Below are 26209 nucleotides of genomic sequence, written 5' to 3' on the forward strand. Positions count from 1 at the left end.
TACACACACCTACCTTGTGCACATGAGTAAACACTCCTGCAATGCATGTACAATACAAAGAATATAAAAAACCATTAAGTGTATTTTTTATGGTTTATTAAGATAGAGGTTTTCTGTGTAGTACTGGCATCTATGATGTAGACCAGGCAGCCCTTCAAGAGAAAGAGATCCACCTGCCTCTACCTCCCAAGTGCTAGGACTAAAGACATGCTCCGGGACTGCCCATGAGTGATTTTTAAGTACATGAAAGAATGAACAGAACTAGAGAATTTGTATGAAGAGGTTTTTCTCATAAGTTACTTAAACATTACACAAAGGAAAAGTAAATCTTTACCATGGATTATCGTAGAAAACACATGTCTACTAGGGGTTCCCAGAGAGCTTCTGCACCATTTGGGTACTTGTCCCCTGACTGGTTCTTTTGACATGGATGTCTAGGCAGAGGTCTGGGACTGTGATAGGAAGACACAAACAGCACCTGTGCTCATGCAGGTAACACAGAGACCATTGGAGATATCCATCATGACCATACTTTGTTAAGAGCAAACTTTTGCCCATGTGCATCCAGAAATTCCAAGTTGATAATAGCCATGTCTGTTTTCCATCAACTTGGCAGAAGTATCCCTTTACTGAGAAAAGCCCCTGTGTGACCACCCCTACTCCACAAGAGCTTCCTCAACAGTAGTATCCCTCTACCTTGACAGGCCTGTGTATATATATTCTGAGCAACTTACCCACTCCCCAAGAGCTGCCTTGTCCATAGACCAGGAAAGGTTTGCTTACCTTTATGAGACACTTTGTCTTTGGAATTATTATGAGCATTCATCATCAGCTGAAGAAAATCCACTCGGTGCTGGAAGGAGAAAGAGAAGTTACCAAAATGGAAGGTCAAAGGTAAGGTCAGAGGTGGATTAGGAGTACAGAACCTTAATTCTCTCATTTCTGAGAACATGGTTCCCTTAAATTCAAAACTGTGGCTAAGATTGCTTGAGTCATCAAGGAACAAAAGCAAGAGTGGATAAACTAGGATTAGCTTCCTCTTCCACCACGTTTACAAAAAATTACAATAGACACAAGCTTAAACAATCACTTTTATTCTTTGAAAATGTTTTTGAAAGCAAGAAACACATTTCCTTTTCAGTAACTTGTATTTGTTATTGGAGAGTTTCATACATGTACACAATCAAATATGGTCAACTCCACACCACTGTTTCCTCCATCTAAGTCCTTCTATATCAACTGTAACATTTCTTCCTCCATACCCCATGACCTATTTTTAAACACCCACTAATTCTATCTAGTGATCTGCACATATGCATGGCTGTGGAGCCATCCACTGCCACATGTGAAACCTACCAGTGTCAATATCCTTCCTCCACTGCCAATTGTTCCTCTCCAAAGGTCAGAGCTTGGAGAGATCCTGTCCTATCTATGCTGGAGTTTTGACAGTCTTGATCATGCTCAGGTCTTATACCTTCATTCCTTATGCAGGATATTCTAGTTTTCATTCCTATTGATAAGAATTAATTCCTGGCTTATTATCAATAATTTTTAAAAAAAATATAACTTCTCCCCCAGAAAATATACTCTTTCTCTCTGTGTATTAGTCTAGCCTTTTCTACCTGTCATTAATACAGAGCTCAAGTGTCACAGCCCAACATGTTTTCAAACTGTGACCCCCTCATGAAACCAACACTTTCTACCTTATGCTTAGAATCCAGGCGGGTTTGCTTCATTCTGTACACAAATTTTTGGAAAAATGCTACTGAATCCTTTGGGAAGAGGCAGATATTTAACATCTCATATATGGGGGTGAGGAATGGAAAGAGTACTGGAACAGAAAAAAGATAAGTTTTATTGGAAATGCAAGTTTCATTTAAATAAATCATAAAGCAATCCCAAGAATAAGTCACCAAAGTCGCAGCAAAGCCATCTCTCCATGACCTTCCCTCACACTGAGTCAGCACTGTACTGCTGCCACCACTCTGTGGAGTAACCAAAGCTGTAACCTGATTCTTAAGTTTAATTCTACTCCTGGAGTTCATGTGGATTCACAAAGGCCATTGAAATGGCTCAACAGCTAAAGATTTTTGCAGAAAAAGCTAACAACCCGAGTTTGATCCCTCGATCCCACTGTGGGAATGAAAAGTTGTGCTCTGATCTACACATGCCACACAAAAGTCAAATCATTCAACCATATGAAGAACAGGCAAGGTCACACCGAGAAATCCTGTTTCAAAAAGACCCAACCACAAAGGCAGATAAACAAAAAGTAGGGAGAATGAAAAAATCACATATTCTCCCTCACTTCCAGATTCTAGCCTACATGAATAACCACGTGGGAAGATCTGAGTGTAGGTAGCATTTAACACTTACAAGGAGGTGCATAGAATAATATTAGGTGACAAGAATGGAATGTAGGCAAAGGGATACATGAAATATAATTGTATGGAAATATAACTGACAGGGAAAATTATTAAAACCCTAAATTACACATCATGGTTAATTGTACCCAGACTATATATAAATAACAGTTAACACTCCCAGAAGAGCCAGGCTTAATTTCCAGTATCCAAGTGGTTGCTCACAACCACCTATAACTCCAGGTCAAGGAGATCCAAGGCCCCCTTATGGCCTCTTTATGCACTTTATGCATGCAGGCTAAACACCTATACACAGAAAATAAAAATAAATAGATCTTATAAAAATGATAAAGCAGTTGAGCTTTATCAATTGAAGATCTAGTCAGACAGTGGAAGTGCATTCCTTTAATCCCTGCACTCAGAGGAGTTAGATGAGTTCAAGACCAGCTTATTCTATAGAGTGAGTTCCAAGCTACTGAATGATAGACAGAAGAAAACCTGACCTTAAAAATAAAGAGAGGTCATGGGAGGTGATGGCGAGAGTAAGGGAGATGGAGAGTGAGAAGAAGAGGAAAAGATCTAAAAGCAGACACTAAAACATCGAAGTCCTTGCATTTCTGGCAGACGTTTACATGTAGAGTAGCTACGGCTGCTGTAGACAATGTACGTTCAATCACTTAATATGTTAAAAACTCAGTTACTTTCTAACTCAGCAAGGCTGATTCTGGAAATGACATAAAAACACATATTTAAACATAACCTTGTATAGGAAAGATCATAGCAGTGAAATCCATGGCAAACATGTAAGGCTGACTTCAATGGCCATCAACAGGTAGGGAGTAAAATTTGCTCCTAGACAAAGGATATAGTGATACTTGCTTCATTCAGTGTTTTGCTAAATGAAAGAGGCCTTTCACAGAGACCACATAGTGTATGATACCATTGATATGAAATGCCCAAAATACACAGATACAGAGGAAGTGAATTGGTGGTTCCTTACGTCAAGGTTGCTTTAAAGTTGCAAAATGACTAGGACATAATTGACATTGGTAATGGGCCAGGTCAATTCAGTCAATGCTGACCCCTAAGAGATCAGAGTACAGAGAATAAGGGGCTGTTGAGTACTGGACCCTAAATGGGGCATCTATATCAGCACCCCACCCATCAAGGATCAAGGAACACATGAAAGAGGATGTGGAAATAAAGTCAGAGGCAGGACTACCCAAAGACTATACATGGACTGACCCTGGACTCCAACCTCATAGGTAGCAATGAATAGCCTAGTAAGAGCACCAGTGGAAGGGGAAGCCCTTGGTCCTGCCAAGACTGAATCCCCAGTGAAGGTGATTGTTTGGGGGAGGGTGGTAATGGGGGGAGGATGGAGAGTGGAAGCCTATATATAAGGGGAGGGGGAGGGGTTAGGGGGATGTTGGCCCGGAAACCGGGAAGGGGAATAACAATCGAAATGTAAATAAGAAATACTCAAGTTAATAAAGATAAAAAAAAAGTCAGAGGCAGGAATGGGGAGTGTGAAATACCATATCCTAGACACGGCATGACCCTCTCTCGGATCAAGCCAATGATATTGGTCAGCATCCGAGCAGGCATGAACTCAATTGGTCACCAAAGCAGATAAAAGGACAGGAAATTGGGAGGAAGTTGTAATTCCATGTCTAAGTGATGTGGGAAGTTCGAGTTAGGGGTGGGTATAATCAAGGCAAATGGTATAGCTGTATGATCTTGCAACCATGGAGAGCTCTGAATTTGCAGAGAGCCAAATTGTACTTATAAATATTAGTATTTATACAAATGAAAGAATTCTAAAATAAAACCAGGACTCAGAAGTGCACACTGTAATCCCAGCCCTCAAGAGGCAGAGGTAGAGGAATCACTATAAGCTCAAGGCCACCCTGGTACACAGAGCAATCTCCAGGTCAGCTAGGACTACACAGTGAGACCCTGTCTGTCTCAAAGAAAAACAAAGTTCAAAAATAGAAGTAATTGGGCTACCTGTCTTTGAACATAGTGAAAATACTAAACTGTGCCTTTAGGGGATTAATTACATGGTAGGTGAACTACATACCACTAGAGCCAAGTGGGAAGAGAAAGGCAGACCTGGCAAATGGCCACATACAAGAGCAATGAATCACAAGGCAGAAAAACCACCCTCATACCTACTGACAAGAACAACGGATCAAAAAAGTCAAATCTTTGGAATTTCTTGACTTTCTCCACAAAAGGATCCTTTGGGTTGTTGATGGAATTGATGTTAACTTCAAATGATGTGCTGGTAATAACATCCATGCTGTAGGCACCAAACACTCTGAGAAGAGAGAGGAGTGGGAATTTAACGCAGGCATCAGGGAGCGAGAAAGTATTCATATTCTCAGGAGACAGGAAATATCACCTCAATATAGACCAAGCCCTTCCCAGCCTACCCACCCTCTACCCCTGCAAGCTTCATACTGTCACATTTGTTTCTTTTAAATTATATATAATGTCATCTCCTGTCTAAAGGGGCAAGGACAATCATCTGGCCCACTGAAACTCCACCAGAAGGATGACCCTGTACCCCAGTTTCCCTATCTCCCATGATGACAGTGATGGACCAGCACTCACTCTTTCATAGCAAGAGGCTTGCCTTTCTCTACCTTTTGCTTCAAGTACTTTACCAAAATGTCTCCATAGTGTTCGATGATGGGGAACATCTAAACAAAAATGAAAAGCCTCCACAGTTAAAATGTGGACTCCAGTCACGTAGTTGCAGTTAAAAGAATTGCAGTCACCTCCTTGAGTCTTCCACTGGTAAATGTGGGGGACAGGAAGGCTCTATATCTTTTCCACTCCTCGTCCTTAGCTACAGAGATGGATTTGCTCATGATCCCCACTGGGCCAATATTCTAGAGTTAAAAAAAAGAAGCCTGTGAGAAATCAGGTGCATGTTTGGCTGCCTATTGTGGTTCCAACTTTATATTTCAGCATCCGTTTAAAAGTAAATATCTATGTGGCTAGAAATCTAGGTTCAGGGTTCAAGGAGAAGATGAGAACAAGATTTAGTTGATCTCCAGAGCTGTGCATATGGCATTTCACTTGGAGAAAAATAGAAAGATAACTTTGCATCAGACAAGTTCTCCAGGTCTATATGTCTCATATTTACATGAACAGAGTGAAAAGGATGCCTTCATATGCTTTGTGTCTGTCTGTCTATCTATGTGTCTGTATATGTCTGTCTCTCTGTGGGTCTCTCTCTGTCTCTCTCTCTCTGTCTCTGTCTCTCTGTCTCTCTCTGTCTCTGTCTCTCTCTCTCTCTCTCTCTCTCTCTCTCTCTGTGTGTGTGTACACATGAATGTTGGTTCACATGTTCATGTGTGCTCCAGTGAGGTCAGGTATCATTCTGTATATCTCTATATGGCCTTTATGAGGCAATGTCTCTATATGAATCTAGAAGACTCTGGTTTGACTAGAGTTGCTATGAAACAGGTCCCTATGATCTTCCTTTTTCCACATGTATCTCTAGAGTCACACATGAATGTTGCTCTGCCCAGCCTTTTTGTGGATGCCGAGGATGTAAACTTGGGTCCTTTAGTCATTGTTGAAGCCATCTGCCTAGGCCTGGGACACTTAAAAGATTTGATAGTTCGGTTTTTTAAGAATTATTTTACTATCACATGGGTTTGGCCTAACATTGCTCATTTTATAATGTTAACTTTTATTCCCCAAACTGCTTACAGGAGTGTCAGCATGTAAGATACTGAGGGACCCTGACCCCAGTTGGCTCCAATTGTTAAATAAAGATGCCAGAAGTCAATGGCTGGGAAGGACAGACAGAGGTAGGACTTTTAGGATTCACGAGCTTGGGAGAGAGAGGTGGAAGCAGCAGAATCACCATGAGAGGAACATAGGGCAGACCAGCCACTTAAGTATTTAGGTAGATGGTTCTAGTGGCCATGTCCCCACTTGGGTCTGTGGAACCAAAGATCAAATTTGGATCGTAAAGAATGTTATCCTTGGAATACAGAAGGGGAGAGTTTTCTAGTCACCAAAAATATTAGAAATGCCCAGCTATTAAGCTAGTCAAGGCATATTCAAATTAACTTGTGTGTGTGTGTGTGTGGGGTATCTGTCTATCTGTATGTCTGTATGTCTGTCTATCTTTCTGTGTTATATCTGTCACAATGCATATGTCTATGTGTGTGTGTATATAACTGTGTGTATGTGTCTATGTATTTCTGTGTGTTTCTGTATATATCTGCCTCTGTATGTGTATGTCTGTCTATGTTTGTTTCTGTGCTTTTGTCTGTCTCTATGTATGTGTCTGTCTCTGTGTGTGTGTGTGTGTGTGTGTGTGTGTATCTCTGTGTCTGCATCTGGCTCTCTGTAAGGGTATCTCTCTTTCTCTGTCTCCCTCCATAGCTCTGTCTCTTTCTATATATCTCTCTGTCTCTTTCCCCCTCTGTGTTTGTGTATCTCTGATTGTATGTGTATCTCTCTGTGAGTGATACACATGAATGCTAGTGCACATGCCCAGCTGTGCTCATATGGAGACCAGAGGTCACGCATCATTTTTTATACCTCTCTATTGTATTTTTGAGGCAAGGATCTCCTTGAATCTAGAAGGTTCTGCTTTGGCTAGAGTAGCTAGCAAACAAGCCACTAGGTGACATGAGGATGGAACTAGAAATATCATCTTCATTGAGGTAACCCACACCCCAAAATATTTGCATGGGATGTACTCACTTATGAGTGAATGTTACCCATAAAATACAGGGTAACCATGCTACCACATACAGACCAAAAGAAACTATGTAATGAGGAGTGCCCAAGGGAAGAAGCATGAATCAAACAGAACATGAAACAAAATAGACAGGGCAGGTGCATAGAGTGAAGGAACTGGATGTGACAGGGTGTGGACAGGGAAATAGGGATGAAGATCAGTTTTGGGAGGTTAGAGAGGGCTGCAAGACAGAACAGGGATCATTGGTTGAACATCTTTGGGACTAACCAGATACCTGGGATGGTGGAGGTTCTGAGAAGTCTATGGGGGTAACCCAAACTGAGATTCCAAGTCTCAAGCTGTGGATATGAAGACTGAAGTGGTCACCTCTTGTAGAGAAGCAGGACTTCCAGAGGAGGAAGGAGCACATCAATCCACACATAAAACCACCCATACAAAACTTTTCTTGCTAAAAATGGTGCAGGGATTAAGATGAGAGAAGACCAACTAATGACTGAACAAAGGTGAGACCAATACAATTAGAGAGTATAAATAGGAGTATAAATGATCCTCTGCTATGCTTTCAGAACTAGCATAACTGAGTTCTCAGAGGCCTCATCCAGCAGCACGTAGGAAAAGATGCAGAGATCCTCAGCCAAAAATGGGGCAGAACTTGGGGAGTCATGTGCAAAAGTTTGAGGTAGGATTGAATAAGCCAGGAGGTTCAAGCATACCACATGAAAACCCACAGAGTCAAAATCCTGGGCCAATGAAGGCTCACAAATACTGAACCATCAACCAAAGTAATTAGAGGAGCTGAATATAGGCTCCCTGCACATTTGTAGTAGAAGTGCAGCTTGGTCTTCCTGTGGGTCTCCTAAGAATTGGAGCTGGGGCAGTCTTTTCATTGCCAGCCATTGGATATGGTCCCCCTAACTGGACTGCCTGGTTGGGTCTCAGTGGGAGAGGATCTCCTTACTTCTTTTTTTTTATTAACTTGAGTATTTCTTATATACATTTCGAGTGTTATTCCCTTTCCCGGTTTCCGGGCAAACATCCCCCTCCCCTTCCTTATGGGTGTTCCCCTCCCAACCCTCCCCCCATTGCCGCCCTCCCCCCAACAGTCTAGTTCACTGGGGGTTCAGTCTTAGCAGGACCCAGGGCTTCCCCTTCCACTGGTGCTCTTTTTTATCTTTATTAACTTGAGTATTTCTTATTTATATTTCGATTATTATTGCCCTTCCCGGTTTCCGGGCCAACATCCCCCTAGCCCCTCTCCCTCCCTTTCTATATAGGCTTCCCTTCCCCATCCTCCCCCCATTACCACCCTCCCCCCAACAATCTCATTCACTGGGGGTTCAGTCTTGGCAGGACCAAGGGCTTCCCCTTCCACTGGTGCTCTTACTAGGCTATTCATTGCTACCTATGAGGTTGGAGCCCAGAGTCAGTCCATGTATAGTCTTTGGGTCCTTCCACTGGTGCTCTTACTGGTATATTCATTGCTACCTATGAGGTCAGAGTCCAGGGTCAATCCATGTATAGTCTTTAGGTAGTGGCTTAGTCCCTGGAAGCTCTGGTTGCTTGGCATTGTTGTACATATGGGGTCTCGAGCCCCTTCAAGCTCTTCCAGTTCTTTCTCTGATTCCTTCAATGGGGGTCCTATTCTCAGTTCAGTGGTTTGCTGCTGGCATTCGCCTCTGTATTTGCTGTATTCTGGCTGTGTCTCTCAGGAGCGATCTACATCCGGCTCCTGTCGGTCTGCACTTCTTCATCCATCTTGTCTAATTGGGTGGCTGTATATGTATGGGCCACATGTGGGGCAGGCTCTGAATGGGTGTTCCTTCAGTCTCTGTTTTAATCTTTGCCTCTCTCTTCCCTGCCAAGAGTATTCTTGTTCCCCTTTTAAAGAAGGAGTGAAGCATTCACATTTTGATCATCCGTCTTGAGTTTCATTTGTTCTAGGCATCTAGGGTAATTCAAGCATTTGGGCTAATAGCCACTTATCAATGAGTGCATACCATGTATGTCTTTCTGTGATTGGGTTAGCTCACTCGATCTCCTTACTTCTGATGCTACTGGATATCCCATGACAAGGTGGTTCACAAGCAGAACTTCTGAGAAGGGAAAGTGACTAGAGAGAGATCAGTAAGGGAGGGATTAGGAGGAAAGGAGAGAGGTGAGGGGAGTTGCAATCTGGATGCAAATTGAATAAATAAATTAATGAGTGAAAAAACAATATGACATACCCGCCGGTTTGTGAAGACAGAAAAGCATTCCTTCACTAGCACACTCTTGATCATTTCTGTGTCCATGATGGCAAACACAGGCGTTTGACCATCAAACAACCTGTGTGGGGAAGACTACTGATGAACCAGGTTCTGAAGTGAGAGCCACCACCAGACATTGTTCCTAATATTGCAGGATCCTTATTCTGCTTATACAAAACAGGGTCACAGGAGTTCTCAGTTCAGCTTAGGAATTCTGATCCCTGAAAAAATGGAGTCTATAAAAAGTGGTATGCAATGTCATTCAAGACACAATGAGTCCCTTAAAGACAATACCTTTAGGAAAGTTACCGAAATGGGAAATAACAAGTAGCAATTTGCTAAATATAGATGTGTTTATGTGGGAATTGCCTAGACCATTATCTATGATTTTGCACATTTGAATTATTGCAAGGGGCAGGAGAGATTACTTCACAGTTAGGAGCACATATTGCTGTTTCAGAGGACCCAAGTTTTATTCCTAGGATGATTCACAACCACCTGTAACAGCAGGTCCATGGATATCCAATATTTCTGGTCTCCATGATCATCTACTATCATGTACAGAATGGCACACACACACACACACACACACACACACACACACACACACACAAACAGAGAATTAAAAGTAGAGATTTAAAATTTAAATTCTAAAATAAAAATGAATCATTAAATATTTAAAATAAAATTATAATGGTAAATATTTTAAAGTAAGGTTGATAAATAATAAATCCTTACCATTCAATTTAAATGTAAACATTGTTCTATGCAAGTGCTGCTTGCAGACACATTTTGATCCCAGCACACAGATGACAGAAGACATGAAAATCTCTGTAAGATCGAGGAAAGTCTGATCTATAATGTGAGTCCAGGACAACCAGAGCTACACACTGAGAAACCCTAACTTGAAAATGAGAGGAAGATTTTAATTTTCAGAATAATAGAATATATTAACATCTAGTGTTGAGATGCAGCTCAGTTTTAATATGCCTGCCTAGAGCGCACCAGACATGATTTTGGTACATTGAGATAAAAATACAAAATTTAACTGAGCTGAGGCACCTGTATCTACTTCTCCAAGACTCAGGTAGTCTGAAAGACAGGGCAGGAAGAACATGAGAGCCAGGAAGCAGAGGGGAGAGCTATGCAGGCTGTCTTCTATACTCCTGAATTCACTGCAGATGGGTTCACCTCACATGTCCTGTGCATGACTGTCAACATTAACATCCTGACACTGCCTACCAATTTGCACACAGCTACTTGGAGTGGGGAAGCAAAATGGCCCAAAGAGGCCCTTAATGATGCCAGCTCAGTCTTTGGGATCTATGTGGTGGAAAGAGAGAACTGACTGTCACAAGCTGTGATCTGATACACACTTTTACCAAGACCCTTGGCAGGGGCTGAGGAGATGTTTGAGCATATGATGGCACCTGTACCAAGCCTTATGACTCGAGTTCAGTCTTCTGGAAGTAGAGAATTAAATTCCACAAGTTTTTCTCTGCCCTACATATATGTACCAGAACACATGGTCCCCATTCCCAGAAAAACACATTGATTTAGAGTACAACATAAAAAACAAATTCTCTATACGCACAGAGTCTTTTAATTCTAAGCATGAAACATTTACCAAGCACTTAGCTAGGTCATCAACTCCAGTCTTCTGCAGTCAAATGACATACTAATTTTACAGTGAAGTGAAGGAATGTGGGCTTTATAAAGAAATGAGCAAGTGTGGCAAGGAAATGGAACAAGTAATTTGCTAGAGCAGATCAGAGGGACCTGCAGCAATACATCACATGCCAGGAAAAGGAAGTTTCAAAGCAGAAAACAAATTAGAAGGGGACACTGGATAAACTTGAGGCATAGGCATATACCCAGGGGTCACACATACTCACACAATGGAGGATGGTAGACTGTGTGAAGGCCATGGGGGCAGGTGGGGTTAGGGACCAGGTTGTAAAGTGAAAATATAAATAATTAACAGGAGAAAGAGAGAACTCAAGTCTGTGGAACATCAAACCTATCAAAAGCCACAGTGTACAATGTTAATGAGACCTCTGAACCCTGGCACTTAATGACATGTAGTATCACCTTTACATGGAAAGATGCATGGCTTCAAAATATTGTTCTTGCACAAGTGGAGTGCCCCCTCCTAAAGAGAGTCAACTAAATGAACCTTTCCAGAATACTCACCCCCATATTTTCCCACACTTCTTATAGCACTCCATGTCGAATTTCCATAAGCCCTGGAAAGAGAAATATCATGAAATCCATTACTGTCCTCTATGTATTGACCTTTCTGTAGTCAGAGCACGAAAACTTCAGATCCCATGAAGTCAGATTTATTGTCTCTGACACAAAAAACTCTTATTCAAAAATTTTGACATGTCAAGGGCAGGATTGGTGGGTGAGGAAAGACAGAATGAGAGAGTAGGATATATTACACCTTCCTGTGGCCTCTGCATGCCAACTCACAGACACATACATGTATACAGATATAACATATATAAAATACACACTAATAGTAATAATAATAATTATTATCATCAACAGAATTGTTATTAAATAATATGCAAGATAAGCACAGATCCTGTAGGAAGAGAATCCTGAGCAGAAAGCAGCAAAAACTGTCACTTTGCCCTCTCGGTGTGAGCTTGGAAATGTCTGTCTAGGGGACTGACCATGGACCAGGTGCCAAAGTGCAATAATCACAAACCATCTTCCCAGACTTAGAGCCTTCATGCCACATTACATACTCATTACTCAATTTTCTAATAATTTTGTTAAATCATCCTTTTCTTAGTGGCTTTGCTTTTAACAAACATTAAAAGTATAAGAAGAAAGTAAAAGAAAAAACTATATAGGTAAGGATATATCAGAGACAACCATCATCCTGTCTCAGATGGTCTCACTTGCTATTCTGACTCATGAATAAGACTGATGTCTTTAAAGGAAGAGAGACAGCTGTAGATACCATTCAGTACCTACAGTGGAACACTTTGCCTAGCATGTGCAACGTTCCTCAGTTAAGGGCACTGGCTAACCTTACAAGTTCCATTCCAAGAACCCACTCGAGCTTCAGGGAATACATTGCCCTCTTCTGTGCTCCATAGGTACTGCACTCACATGCACAAACACACATATACAACCTTGTACACATAAAATATTTCTGAATCAATTAATCCCTAACCAAGACTCCATTACCTAAAGGAAGAGAGAAAGTAAATGCCCTAGTTCTGAAGAACCAAATATTCCATAATAGTGCAAGCAGAGTCTAGAGCCATACAAAAACATCATGGGTTCAAAGATTAACCAGATAATTCAAGTATATGAAAAGCCTCCTAAATGTGGGGGCTTGGGGGACCAGGGATAAGCTGATGCTTCATAAATATTCACCAAAAAGAACAAAAGCATCATTCATAAGAGCTCATACAAAGACAAGTTTAATCTAATAAATAAAGATTGATGTCCTAGAATTTAGAACCTCTTCAAGATTTTCTCCAAATAACCACAGCTGTGTCTTCCTGGAATCTACACTGAGCAAAAATCAATGTCTTCCATTACTGCTCACAAGGTCAGAGCATCAAGATTGAATAAGATCTGGGCACTTTACCTAAGGTGAAATTTCAATAAACTAGGACCTGGGACATGCCCCCAAATGAAAAAGGACTTGCCAGCAAGCCTGATAACCTGAGCTCTATCCATAGGACTAAGATTTCCATAAGAGCAGACTCACTCTTACAAACTGTCCTCTGACCTACCTATTCCTGCAATGGCATATACACACCCTCAACCAAAAATGAATAAATGGGGGGTGACAATAGAGCTATGGAAATGCTTCAGTGGAAAAAGCACCCTGCGAAAACAAGAATTTGAGTCCCCAGGATCTGTGTCAGTAGCTAGCAGGAGGTAATAGAAGCAGATCATAAGATGCAGAGACAAGGGACACCAAGAGAAAGTTGATACATTAACTAATCACAACAGAGAGATCTGGGTCAATGTAAGAGATTCTATTATATTGAAGAAATTGACAGAATTTGAAATTGAAATTCAGAGCAATCAGCAAGACACCCAGTGTCAACCTCTGACTTACACATACACACACATACGCATGCATAAGACCCTGCACACACATATGGGCACTCACACACATGCAAATGCCTGGATCCACTCTATAAAAATATATACACACACGAACAACTATTAAGTTTTAAGTTGGCAATAGAGACCCAAGGGACTCAAAAACATTCTCAAGAATCAGGAGGACACACAGTATGAGGGCCTGATGTCTCAGGGTTTCCTCATAAGGAGCATTTAATAGCACTAAGACATTATTGGCCACAAGCAAAAACCATAGGGAAAACTTAGTCAACACTCACCCTGTAGTAATTCAGCACAGTGCCTAAAAAAGGCAGAGGTTTTGGCCCAGGAATTCCCTGTTTCTTAAAAATTCCATGTGTACGGGTCCCAAATCTGTAAAGGGAAACGGAAAGAAGTGTGGCCATACACACAGTAGAGAGGAGACAAGCAAGACCATCATCAAACACTGAAACAAACCAACGATTGGCTGCTCCTCCAGTTCCCAGACAGTTTTGGGAATGGTGAGGGGGCCAGTGTGCATGTCAGCCCATTGCTGATATCCAAGTTTGCTTAGTTCTCATGGATCTAGAGATAACCAAAACTAAGTTATCAGTAAACTGCTGGTGGATGTTTTTATGCAGTGTATATTCAATTACTGATTTCTGTACCCACATATTTAATTATTGAGCTCTTGCTCAGAATTTGGCCTTGTCATTATTATAAAGCATCTCCTGAGTCAGTATTTTACACAACATTGTTCTTCACCATCTTCTGATTGGTTAAGTCAAGGGTAGAACAATCTATAGTTAGGTATGAGAGAAAGAGGGGGACCTCTGTGCACAGAGAGACGGAGAGGGTCTCAGGTGGGACCTGGAAACACAGTGAAGAGGGAGGTACCATAGTGAGGTTACAATAGCAGGTAACAGGTCATGGTTGAGAAGTAGGGTGGTCAACTTAGAATAGCTCAGAATCTGTCCAGATTTCTCTGAAGGTTTTAAAAAATACAAAGTTGTCTGTGTCATTATACAGACCAAGGATAGCATAGAAAACTCCAAACTTTCACAGTAAACATCAAAAGAGGGAGTTGAAGAAGTATGGGGATTGGGGTTTCCAACAGATCAACATATCAGTAGGAAGAGTTAGTGCTACGGGGGCTATAGTTCAGAAGTAAAGATTTTGCACAGCATATGTACACTCTAGCTTGATCCCCCATACTGCCAAAATATTAAAATGCAAAATTAATTTGGTCCTCATTACATTTTGGGCTTTTGAGTTGACTCCTCAATTAAAGGCACTGACTGCTAATGTTGATGATCTGAATTTGGTCTTCAGGACCCATGTGATAGGAGAAAACTGACTCTGAAAAGTTGTCTCCTGATATACATATATACACACAGACACACACACACACAGAGTAGCATCTGCTGCCCCTAACCACAATAGATAAAAACATGAAACTTTGAAAACTTTTTACAAGAGTTAATTTCAACTTCTGCTATCTGGTGGAGGAGGGTCTTGTGCTCTGTGTTTTCAGATGCTGGTTCCTGTGCCTTGAGACATGGATATAGTCTAGACATGGGCAATGTCTTCAGTATTGAAGAATCTCTGCTATCAATGTGGTGTATGAATATTCCCCTGTTATCCTGATTGGTTAATTAAAGATTGAACAGTAAATGACTGGGCAAAGGAGAAGAAGTTGTTGACCACAAGGCAGTTGAGTGTCCAGGAGAAGGGCCATGAGGAAAGTGGACGAAGAACAAGGTCAAATTGAGGTCAGTTCTGAGAAGAAGTGACCAAGGGTGCTTACAATGAGGACACACATGGAACAGAGCAAGCCAGGGACAAGGTCATATTGCAAGTAAAATGGGGGCCTGCCTGAGATGTAGATAGCTTTGCACATTAGAATAGCTTAGAGCCTGCCCAGTCATAGTCCTTAAAGCTTGCTAATAAACTTAATATGTCTGTGTCTCAATCAGTTATTTAGAAGTTAGCCAGGTTAGAAAATTTCCATCTTTTATAACCATCCTAGTTTGCCTGTGGAAGGTGTCAGATCACCTGGAGCTGTAGTTCCAAAATGATTGCAAGCTGCATGGGGATATTTGGGTTCAAATCCTGGTCCTCTGAAAGAGCAGCCAGTGCCCTTAACTATGGAGCCATCATTGCTTCAGCCTGATTCCGATATCATTTTTATCCCCCCAATAATAACAGAATACAGGTCTGAGTATCACTTCAAACCCAAGAACCTGATTGAAGGAAGGAACTTCTGAAGTCACTCACCGGTAGAAGAGCACAAGGATGATTGCTAGGAGGAGCCAGGTTTCCAGTGAGAGAGCTGAAACCAGGTCCATCCCTGCTTGTCAGTCAGCAATTTACTTCTCTGTGTTCTCCTTCTACCTGTGCCTGTGACCCTCTGCAGGGCTTCCCTTCTGCCCACACTGCTGCACTGAGGCCAGCCTGCAGTACTTAAATGCTGGGAAGGTGGGTGGCACCAGGGATCCAGCCAATAGATGGATCACATCTCCCTCACCTGGACCTTGGTACTCTCTTCCCCTAGACAGTTCATCTACAGCCTCTTTGACCTCCTTTGAGCTAACATTCCGTCTGGCATCAGGGAACAACAATGGAATATGGGTAAGACTAAAGGTTCTTAGTTTCTATCAGAAATTCAAGCAAATAAATACCATGAAATATCCCCTCACCTCTGGTGGCTTCATTCAAAAATGCACTCAGAGAATAGAAGCAGGGGGATTAGAAGTTGAAAGACAAAGTTCAAAGCCACATGGATTGTTTGAGCCCAGCATGGGATATGGGAAAACATGCCTCAAAAATATCTACTACATCTATCCACCAAAATTCATCACCTGCCAATGCTTGACTATGGTGCCAGGGAAAAAGAGACAGGCCCTGCAAGTCATTGCTGAGAGGGAGTAATTGAACTCAGTTCTGAACCCACTGATAACTGGCGACCCACAGACTTGAATGGATGGTTCCAAATCCACAGTCACACACACAGGAAACTAGATAAAGTCTTCAGGACACAAAACAAGTCATGAATATGGGAAGGAGCTTTGCAGGGAAGAACTGAGTGTGACAAGGGTGGGGTAAGGAAGAGGTGAGGAGATTTAACCAGAATGTTTTCTATACATAAAGTTGTCTCACAGAGAGAGAGAGAGAGAGACACTCAGACAGACAGACAGACAGACAGACAGACAGACAGGGAGAGAGATATATTTATTTAATAAAAATAGCTATTAAAATGCAGATAGAAATAGTCAATCATCAGGGGAAGCACCAAGAGTCCCGTGGAAGAGTGGGGGCAGGATTCAGTGAGCCAGAGTGGTCAAGGACACCACAAGAAGATCTAGGGAATCAACTAACCTGGGACCCTGGGTCTCACAGAGACTGAACCACCAACCAAAGAACATTCAGAGGCTGGACCTAGGACCCTACACTTATACAGCACATGTGCAGCTTGTTCTTCTTGGGTCCCCCAACAATTGCAGCAGAAACTATCTGCTACCTACCATTAGATTCCTTTCCATAAACTAGACTACCTGGAAGAGCCTCAGTAAGAAAGGATTCATCTACACTTGCTGAGACTTGATATCCCAGGAACATAACCTAGAACAGGTTTCACCTACACAGAGGAGAAGGGAAGGAGGTACTAGGGGAGGTATTTGTGAGGTTGGGACTGGGAAGAGAGTACAAAGTCATTGCTGCTACCAAAATTTTTTCTTAGAAAATTAAGTAGAGACACCGCTGGGACCTGAAGGGACCAGATCAACAGTTCTCTGCACCTAAATCCCGTGGGAGGGAGAGCTAAACCTTCAGAGAGGCAGACATGCCTGGGAAGCCAGAAGAGACTACACTCTGCCCACATTTCTGACTCCAGAGGAAAACACCTAACACCATCTGGGACCCTGGTGCACAGGGGCTCCCGGAAAAGGCGGCACAGGCCCTCCTGGTTGCCGCCCTCACGAAGAGCTCAAAAGCAACACCCCACGAGCAAACTTGAGCCACGGAACAACAGGTAAGACCAACTTTTCTGCTACAAGCGACCTGACTGGTGGTCTCAGGACACACAGAGGCAAAATTCCTCTGGGACTAGACACTTCCGGTTTTTAGCTGAATTCCCAACCACGCTGATCCCCACCCACAGCTCACTGCTCCTAAACCCCATGGGAGAGAGAGCTCACCACCTGGACAGGTGGGCACTCCTGAGACTGCAGAGTGGGAGAGGCCACCAATACTGCCTACTGCTGCCCACAGCCTTGGCCCAAGAGGAAACTGTATACGGTCTCTGGGAACCGGAAGATAGGGGCACTGGAGCTGCAGGTCCCCTGTGCTCCAGACACCGCCAGGACCTGAAGGGACTGAATCAACAGTTCTCTGCACTCAAATCCCGTGGAGGGAGAGCTAAACCTTCAGAGAGGCAGACACGCCTGGGAAACCAGAAGAGACTACACTCTGCCCAAATTTCTGACTCCAGAGGAAAACACCTAATACCATCTGGGACCCCGGTGCACGGGGGCTCCTGGAAAAGGTGGCTCAGGCACTCCTGGTTGCTGCCCTCACAGAGAGCTCAAAAACAGCACCCCACGAGCAAACTTGAGCCGCAGGACCACAGGTAAGACCAACTTTTCTGCTCCAAGCGACCTGCCTGGTGAACTCAGGACACAGGCCCACAGGAACAGCTGAAGACCAGTAGACAGGAAAAACTACACACCCAAAAGCAGAACACTCTGTTCCCATAACTGGCTGAAAGAAAACACGGAATAAGGGCTATAGCACTCCTGACACACAGGCCTATAGGACAGTCTAGCCACTGTCAAAAATAGCAGAAAAAGTAACACCAGAGACAATCTGATGTCGAGAGGAATGCACAGGAACCCAAGCAACAGAAACCAAGACTACATGGCATCATCAGAGCCCAATTCTCCCACTAAAGCAAACACTGAATATCCAAACACACCAGGAAAGAAAGATCTAGATTTAAAATCATATTTGATCATGATGCTGGAGGACTTCAAGAAAGACATGAGAATTCCCTTAGATAAATGCAGGAAAACATAAATAAACAAGTACAAGCCCATAGAGAGGAATCACAAAAATCCCTGAAAGAATTCCAGGAAAACACAATCAAACAGTTGAAGGAATTAAAAATGGAAATAGAAGCAATGAAAAAAGAACACAGGGAAACAACCCTGGATATAGAAAACCGAAGGAAGAGACAAGGAGCCGTAGATACAAGCATCACCAACAGAATACAAGAGATGGAAGAGAGAATCTCAGGAGCAGAAGATTCCATAGAAATCATCAACACAACTGTCAAAGATAATGTGAAATGGAAAAAGCTACTGGTCCAAAACATACAGGAAATCCAGGACTCAATGAGAAAATCAAACCTAAGGATAATAGGTACAGAAGAGAGTGAAGACTCCCAGCTCAAACGACCAGTAAGTATCTTCAACAAAATCATACAAGAAAACTTCCCTAACCTAAAGAAAGAGATGCCAGTAAACATACAAGAAGCCTACAGAACTTCAAAAAGATTGGACCAGAAAAGAAACTCCTCCTGTCACATACTACTCAAAACACCAAATGCACAAAATAAAGAAAGAATATTAAAAGCAATAAGGGTAAAAGGTCAAGTAACATATAAAGGCAGACCTATCAGAATCACACCAGACTTCTCGCCAGAAACTATGAAAGCCAGAAGATCCTGGACAGATGTCATACAGACCCTAAGAGAACACAAATGCCAGCCCAGGTTACTGTATCCTGCAAAAATCTCAATTAACATAGATGGAGAAACCAAGATATTCCATGACAAAACCAAATTTACACAATATCTTTCTACAAATCCAGCCCTAAAGGATAATAAATGGTAAAGCCCAACATAAGGAGGCAAGCTATAGCCTAGAAAAAGCAAGAAACTAATCATCTTGGCAACAAAACAAAGAGAAGAAAAGCACAAAAACATAACCTCACATTCAAATATGAATAAAACAGGAAGCAATAATCACTATTCCTTAATATCTCTCAACATCAATGGTCTCAACCCCCCAATAAAAAGACATAGATTAGCAAACTGGACACGCAATGAGGACCCTCCGTTCTGCTGTCTACATGAAACATACCTCAGAGACAAAGACAGACACTACCTCAGAGTGAATGCCTCGAAAACAACTTTCCAAGCAAATGGTCAGAAGAAGCAAGCTGGAGTAGCCATTCTAATATCGAATAAAATCAATTTTCAACTAAAAGTCATCAAAAAAGATAAGAAAGGAAAAGGGAAAAATCCACCAAGATGAACTCTCAATCCTAAATATCTATGCTCCAAATACAAGGGCACCTACATACATAAAAGAAACCTTACTAAAGCTCAAAACACACATTGAACATCACACAATAACAGTAGGAGATTTCAACATCCCACTCTCATCAATGGACAGGTCATGGAAACAGAAATTAAACAGAGATGTAGACAGACTAAGAGAAGTCAGGAACCAAATGGACTTAACAGATATTTATAGAACATTGTATCCTAAAGCAAAAGGACATACCTTCTTCTCAGCTCCTCATGGTACTTCCTCCAAAATTGACCATATAATTGGTCAAAAAATGGACTTCTACAGGTACAGAAAGATAGAAATAATCCCATGTGTGCTATCAGACCACCACGCCCTAAAGCTGGTATTCAATAACAATAAGGGAAGAACACCCACATATACGTGGAAGTTGGAAAAAGCTCTACTCAACGATAACCTGATCAAGGAAGAAACAAAGAAAGAAATTAAAGACTTTTTAGAATTTAATGAAAACGAAGGTATAACATACCCAAACTTATGGGACACAATGAAAGCTGTGCTAAGAGGAAAACTCATAGCTCTGAGTGCCTGAAGAAAGAAACAGGAGAGAGCATATGTCAGCAGCTTGACAGCACACCTAAAAGCTCTAGCACAAACAGAAGCAAATACACCCAGGAGTAGTAGAAGACAGGAAATAATCAAACTCAGAGCTGAAATCAGCCAAGCAGAAACAAAAAGGACCATAGAAAGAATCAACAGAACCAAAAGTTGGTTCTTTGAGAAAATCAACAAGATAGACAAACCCTTAGCCAGACTAACGAGAGGACACAGAGATTAACAAAATCATAAATGAAAAGGGAGACATGACTACAGATTCAGAGGAAATTCAAAAAATCATCAGATCTTACTATAAAAGCCTATACTCAACAATACTTGAAAATCTGCAGGAAATGGACAATTTCCTAGACAGATACCAGGTTCCGAAGTTAAATCAGGAACAGATAAACCAGTTAAACAACCCCATAGCTCCTAAGGAAATAGAAGCAGTCATTAAAGGTCTCCCAACCAAAAAGAGCCCAGGTCCAGACAGGTTCAGTGCAGAATTCTAAGAGACCTTCATAGAAGACCTCATACCAATACTGTCCAAACTATTCCACAAAATTGAAACAGATGCAGCACTACTGAATTCCTTCTATGAAGCCACAATTACTCTTATACCTAAACCACACAAAGACCCAAAAAAGAAAGAGAACTTCAGACCAATTTCCCTTATGAATATCGACGCAAAAATACTCAATAAAATTCTGGCAAACTGAATCCAAGAGCACATCAAAACAATCATCCACCATGATCAAGTAGGCTTCATCCCAGGCATGCAGGGATGGTTTAATATACGGAAAACCGTCAATGTGATCCATTATATAAACAAACTGAAAGAACAAAACCACATGATCATTTCATTAGATGCTGAGAAAGCATTTGACAAAATTCAACACCCCTTCATGATAAAAGCCCTGGAAAGAATAGGAATTGAAGGCCCATACCTAAACATAGTAAAAGCCATATACAGCAAACCAGTTGCTAACATTAAACTAAATAGAGAGAAACTTGAAGCAATCCCACTAAAATCAGGGACTAGACAAGGCTGCCCACTCTCTCCCTACTTATTCAATATAGTTCTTGAAGTTCTAGCCAGAGCAATCAGACAACAAAAGGAGGTCAAGGGGATACAGATTGGAAAAGAAGAAGTCAAAATATCACTATTTGCAGATGATATGATAGTATATTTAAGTGATCCCTAAAGTTCCATCAGAGAACTACTAAAGCTGATAAACAACTTCAGCAAAGTGGCTGGGTATAAAATTAACTCAAATAAATCAGTAGCCTTCCTCTACACAAAAGAGAAACAAGCTGAGAAAGAAATTAGGGAAACAACACCCTTCATAATAGACCCAAATAATATAAAGTACCTCGGTGTGACTTTAACCAAGCAAGTAAAAATCTGTACAATAAGAACTTCAAGACTCTGAAGAAAGAAATTGAAGAAGACCTAAGAAGATGGAAAGATCTCCCATGCTCATGGATTGGCAGGATTAATATAGTAAAAATGGCCATTTTACCAAAAGCGATCTACAGATTCAATGCAATCCCCATCAAAATACCAATCCAATTCTTCAAAGAGTTAGACAGAACCCTTTTGCAAATTCATCTGGAATAACAGAAAACCCAGGATAGCTAAAACTATCCTCAACAATTAAAGGACTTCAGGGGGTATCACTATCCCTGAAGTCAAGCAGTATTTCAGAGCAATAGTGATAAAAACTGCATGGTATTGGTACAGAGACAGACAGATAGACCTATGGAATAGAACTGAAGACCCAGAAATGAACCCACATACCTATGGTCACTTGGTTTTTGACAAAGCAGCCAAAACCATCAAATGGAAAAAAGCATTTTCAGCAAATGTGCTGGTTCAACTGGAGGTCAACATGTAGAAGAATGCAGATCGATCCATGCTTATCACCCTGTTCAAAGCTTAAGTCCAAGTGGATCAAGGACCTCCACATCAACCAGATACACTCAAACTAATAGAAGAAAAACTAGGGCAGCATCTTGAACACATGGGCCCTGGAAAAAATTTCCTGAACAAAACACCAATGGCTTATGCTCTAAGATCAAGAATCGACAAATGGGATCTCATAAAACTGCAAAGCTTCTGTAAGGCAAAGGACAGTGTGGTCAGGACAAAATGGCAACCAACAGATTAGAAAAAGTTCTTTACCAATCCTACAACAGATAGAGGCCTTATATCCAAAATATACAAGGAACTCAAGAAGTTAGACCGCAGGGAGACAAATAACCCTATCAAAAAATGGGGTTCAGAGCTAAACAAAGTATTTACAGCTGAGGAATGCCGAATGGGTGAGAAACACCTAAAGAAATGTTCAACATCTTTATTCATGAGGGAAATGCAAATCAAAACAACCCTGAGATTTCACCTCACACCAGTGAGAATGGCTAAGATCAAAAACTCAGGTGACAGCAAATGCTGGCGAGGATGTGGAGAAAGAGGAACCCTCCTCCATTGTTGGTGGGATTGCAGCCTGGTACAACCATTCTGGAAATCAGTCTGGAGGTTCCTCAGAAAATTGGACATTGAACTGCCTGAGGATCCAACTATACCTCTCTTGGGCATATACCCAAAAGATGCCCCAGCATATAAAAAAGACACGTACTCCACTATGTTCATAGCAGCCTTATTTATAATAGCCAGAAGCTGGAAAGAACCCAGATGCCCTTCAACAGAGGAATGGATACAGAAAATGTGGTACATCTACACAATGGAATATTACTCAGCTATCAAAAACAATGACTTTATGAAATTCATAGGTAAATGGTTGGAACTGGAAAATATCCTGAGTGAGGTAACCCAATCACAGAAAAACACACATGGTATGCACTCATTGATAAGTGGCTATTAGCACAAATGCTTGAATTACCCTAGATGCCTAGAACACATGAAACTCAAGACGGATGATCAAAATGTGAATGCTTCACTCCTTCTTTAAAAGGGGAACATGAATACCATTGGTAGGGAATAGAGAGCCAAAGATTAAAAGAGAGACAGGAGGAACACCCATTCAGAGCCTGCCCCACATGTGGCCCATACATATACAGCCACCCAATTAGACAAGATGGATGAAGCAAAGAAGTGCAGGCAGACAGGAACTGGATGTAGATCTCTCCTGAGAGACACAGCCAGAATACAGCAAATACAGAGGCGAATGCCAGCAGCAAACCATTGAACTGAGAACAGGACCCCCGTTGAAGGAATCAGAGAATGAACTGGAAAGCTTGAAGGGTCTCGAGACCCCATATGAACAACAATGCCAACCAACCAGAGCTTCCAGGGACTAAGCCACTACCTAAAGACTATACACGGACTGACCCTGGACTCTGACCTCATAGGTAGCATTGAATATCCTAGTAAGAGTACCAGTGGAAGGGGAAGCCCTGGGTCCTGCTAAGACTGAACCCCCAGTGAACATGATTGTTGGGCGGAGGGCAGCAATGGGGGGAGGATGGGGAGGGGAACACCCATAAAGAAGGGGAGGAGAGGGGTTAGGGGGATGTTGGCCCGTAAATCGGGAAAGGGAATAACACTCGAAATGTAAATAAGAAATACTCAAGTTAATAAAAAAAGAAATGTAAATAAGAAATATTCACGTTAATAAGGATAATAAATAAATAGATAGATAGATAGATAAATAACCGCAAAAAAAGAAAATTAAGTACAAAGAAAACAACAAAATCCCCTAGCCCAACCAAGATCCGCGGGCTCCTGAGTGTAGGAGGGAATACTGAAAAAAGATGGACTTTAGAAAAATCAAACTACCAACACTATGTGCTTGAGGTGTAAAAATTCATTATTTTCTCAACTGGAACCCCACACTGCAGAGGGTCACACAACGACAAGTGCAATGCTTACACATGCAGCCCATTCCCACCAAGCTGACATCAGACAATGATTGTTAATATTTACTGTCCTGAGCACCTGATACCCATTTGCTGATATCATCCACTGTACAACCTGTGAGGGATAACTCTGTCACAGGTGAACAAAACATGCTCCAAATGATAACTGATTCAACCAATGTTACATAATAAATCCCTAACATGATCAGGATCCAATAAAAATAAATTAGATCATCTCCTTTTGTCTCTTACCTCCAATATCCCCAATACCCCTACTCTCTCTCAAATTCATGGCCTCTTTTTGATTAATCTTATTGTTCCACATATATAAATATATAAATGCAACCTGTTGTGTCCATATAGTGTGGCGCATATATATATGTAATGTATATGTATATGTATATGTATATGTATATGTATATGTATATGTATATGTATATGTATATGTATATGTATATGTATATGTATATGTATATGTATATGTATATGTATATGTATATGTATATGTATATGTATATGTATATGTATATGTATATGTATATGTATATGTATATGTATATGTATATGTATATGTATATGTATATGTATATGTATATGATGTATATGTATATGTATATGTATATGTATATGTATATGTATATGTATATGTATATGTATATGTATATGTATATGTATATGTATATGTATATGTATATGTATATGTATATGATGATTCCTGGGCTAACACTTGCTGTGGGCAGTCAATTAAGGGACTCATCCCTAGGAAAAACTGAGGTTCAATCTCTCAGGAGTCAGTAATTCCCTGGAGTTCTTCATCTAAATGAGGGTGTCTTGTGAAATTTCCCCATCCACCCTAGCATGTATATTCAAGATTTCATTATTCAGATCCTGTTTATGTAATCATTTTGTTAATGTTTCATGAGTATTGCACCCCTGTCATTTCCAGGAGACACCATCTGACAACAGACTTACGAGTCCTCTGACTATCTTGCTGCCCCTCTGAGACTGTATCCCCAGTATTCCCTGAGACTTAGGTGTGCAGGTTGTATTGTAAGGTGCCAAAGTCTTCACCTTTAACTGACTCACCCTTGCAAGATGTTATACAGGATTTCTGGGGGAAACAGCAGTTCACAACCATTAGGATACTTCCTAATGTGTAAGAAACACCAGTGTTCATCCTTCTAAGCAGAAACAAGGTAAGGAGGACCAGAAAGCAGACAATGAGCACTGGGGAAGGTGAGGCTGAACTTCTTGGGCTCTAAAGGATAACACATGCTGTTGAATTTATAGCAAATAAAACCAACAAGGATTTCCACATGATGGTTACTTTCCAATCCTTCCAAGAAACTGTCTTGATGTTAGCTCGTCATTAATACACACACGGCAGGTCATAGCTTATAAGTGCCTTTATATTCTCTTCGTAGTCTGCAAAGTAAGTCCCTGAGATACATAATCTACTGTCCCCATGTTGGAGCTGAAGTTTTGGCTCAAAATTTAAGATAATTGTCTGCTCTTGTAAAGGACCTGGGTTCAATTCCCATTAACATTCTGGTGACTCACATGATTTTTAGCTCCAGCTCTTGACTATTTGTAGCTGAATAGGGCAATGTACTTTCCAGCAAGACTCCCGTACACATAAAGATTTCTTCTTAAATCTCTAATGCCCATGTTACAGAAGTGGAGAACTACAGCTAAGGGATGAACTTGCACAAAGTAATCGTTACTGGATTATTTTATTTATTACATTTTTGAATAAAATCCAAAAGATTTCACAAAGCCATAGCAACTCAGACACTTATTAAGGAGGGCACCAAGCCCAGAACAGTTGTAACAAACAAAAAAGAGAAAAACCAAGCAACATGTGTGCCTTTATTATGAGAATCAGTACAAAAAAAGTCCTATGCTAAATAGTAGTAAACAAAACCCCCTGACAGGAGTCACAAGAGCACATTCCATGACAAAATCAATTCAACCCAAACTCAGGATGCTTAGCACAGA

General features: G+C 41.3%; 2 protein-coding genes across 21 annotated transcripts in view; both read right to left on the reverse strand.

The window, feature by feature from the left end:
• Hint1l2 (histidine triad nucleotide binding protein 1 like 2) overlaps positions 1 to 26209 on the reverse strand; it is an 865401-nt gene that overhangs the window by 296368 nt on the left and 542824 nt on the right. The gene's annotated exons all lie outside the window — the stretch shown is intronic.
• Positions 1 to 26209, reverse strand: part of Cyp3a73 (cytochrome P450, family 3, subfamily a, polypeptide 73) — a 39501-nt gene that overhangs the window by 9236 nt on the left and 4056 nt on the right. For 3 of the 20 annotated variants that reach the window (XM_039089944.2, XM_039089941.2, XM_039089943.2), the window contains exons 1-2: positions 1704 to 4453; positions 784 to 853 (exon numbers count right to left, since the gene is read on the reverse strand). In XM_039089944.2, coding sequence (XP_038945872.1) covers positions 784 to 853; positions 1704 to 2045 — 412 coding nt within the window. In that variant the 5' untranslated portion in view covers positions 2046 to 4453. Of the gene's footprint in view, positions 1 to 334; positions 4454 to 4537; positions 5264 to 9095; positions 9424 to 10082; positions 10176 to 11537; positions 11591 to 13723; positions 13818 to 15701; positions 24578 to 26209 lie in introns of those variants that run through there. The other 17 variants (XM_039089955.2, XM_039089952.2, XM_039089956.2 and 14 more) reach the window with 14 other exon arrangements.

This window comes from Rattus norvegicus, chromosome 12 (assembly GCF_036323735.1).
Source record: "Rattus norvegicus strain BN/NHsdMcwi chromosome 12, GRCr8, whole genome shotgun sequence".
In the NCBI taxonomy this organism is placed as follows: Eukaryota; Metazoa; Chordata; class Mammalia; order Rodentia; family Muridae; genus Rattus; species Rattus norvegicus.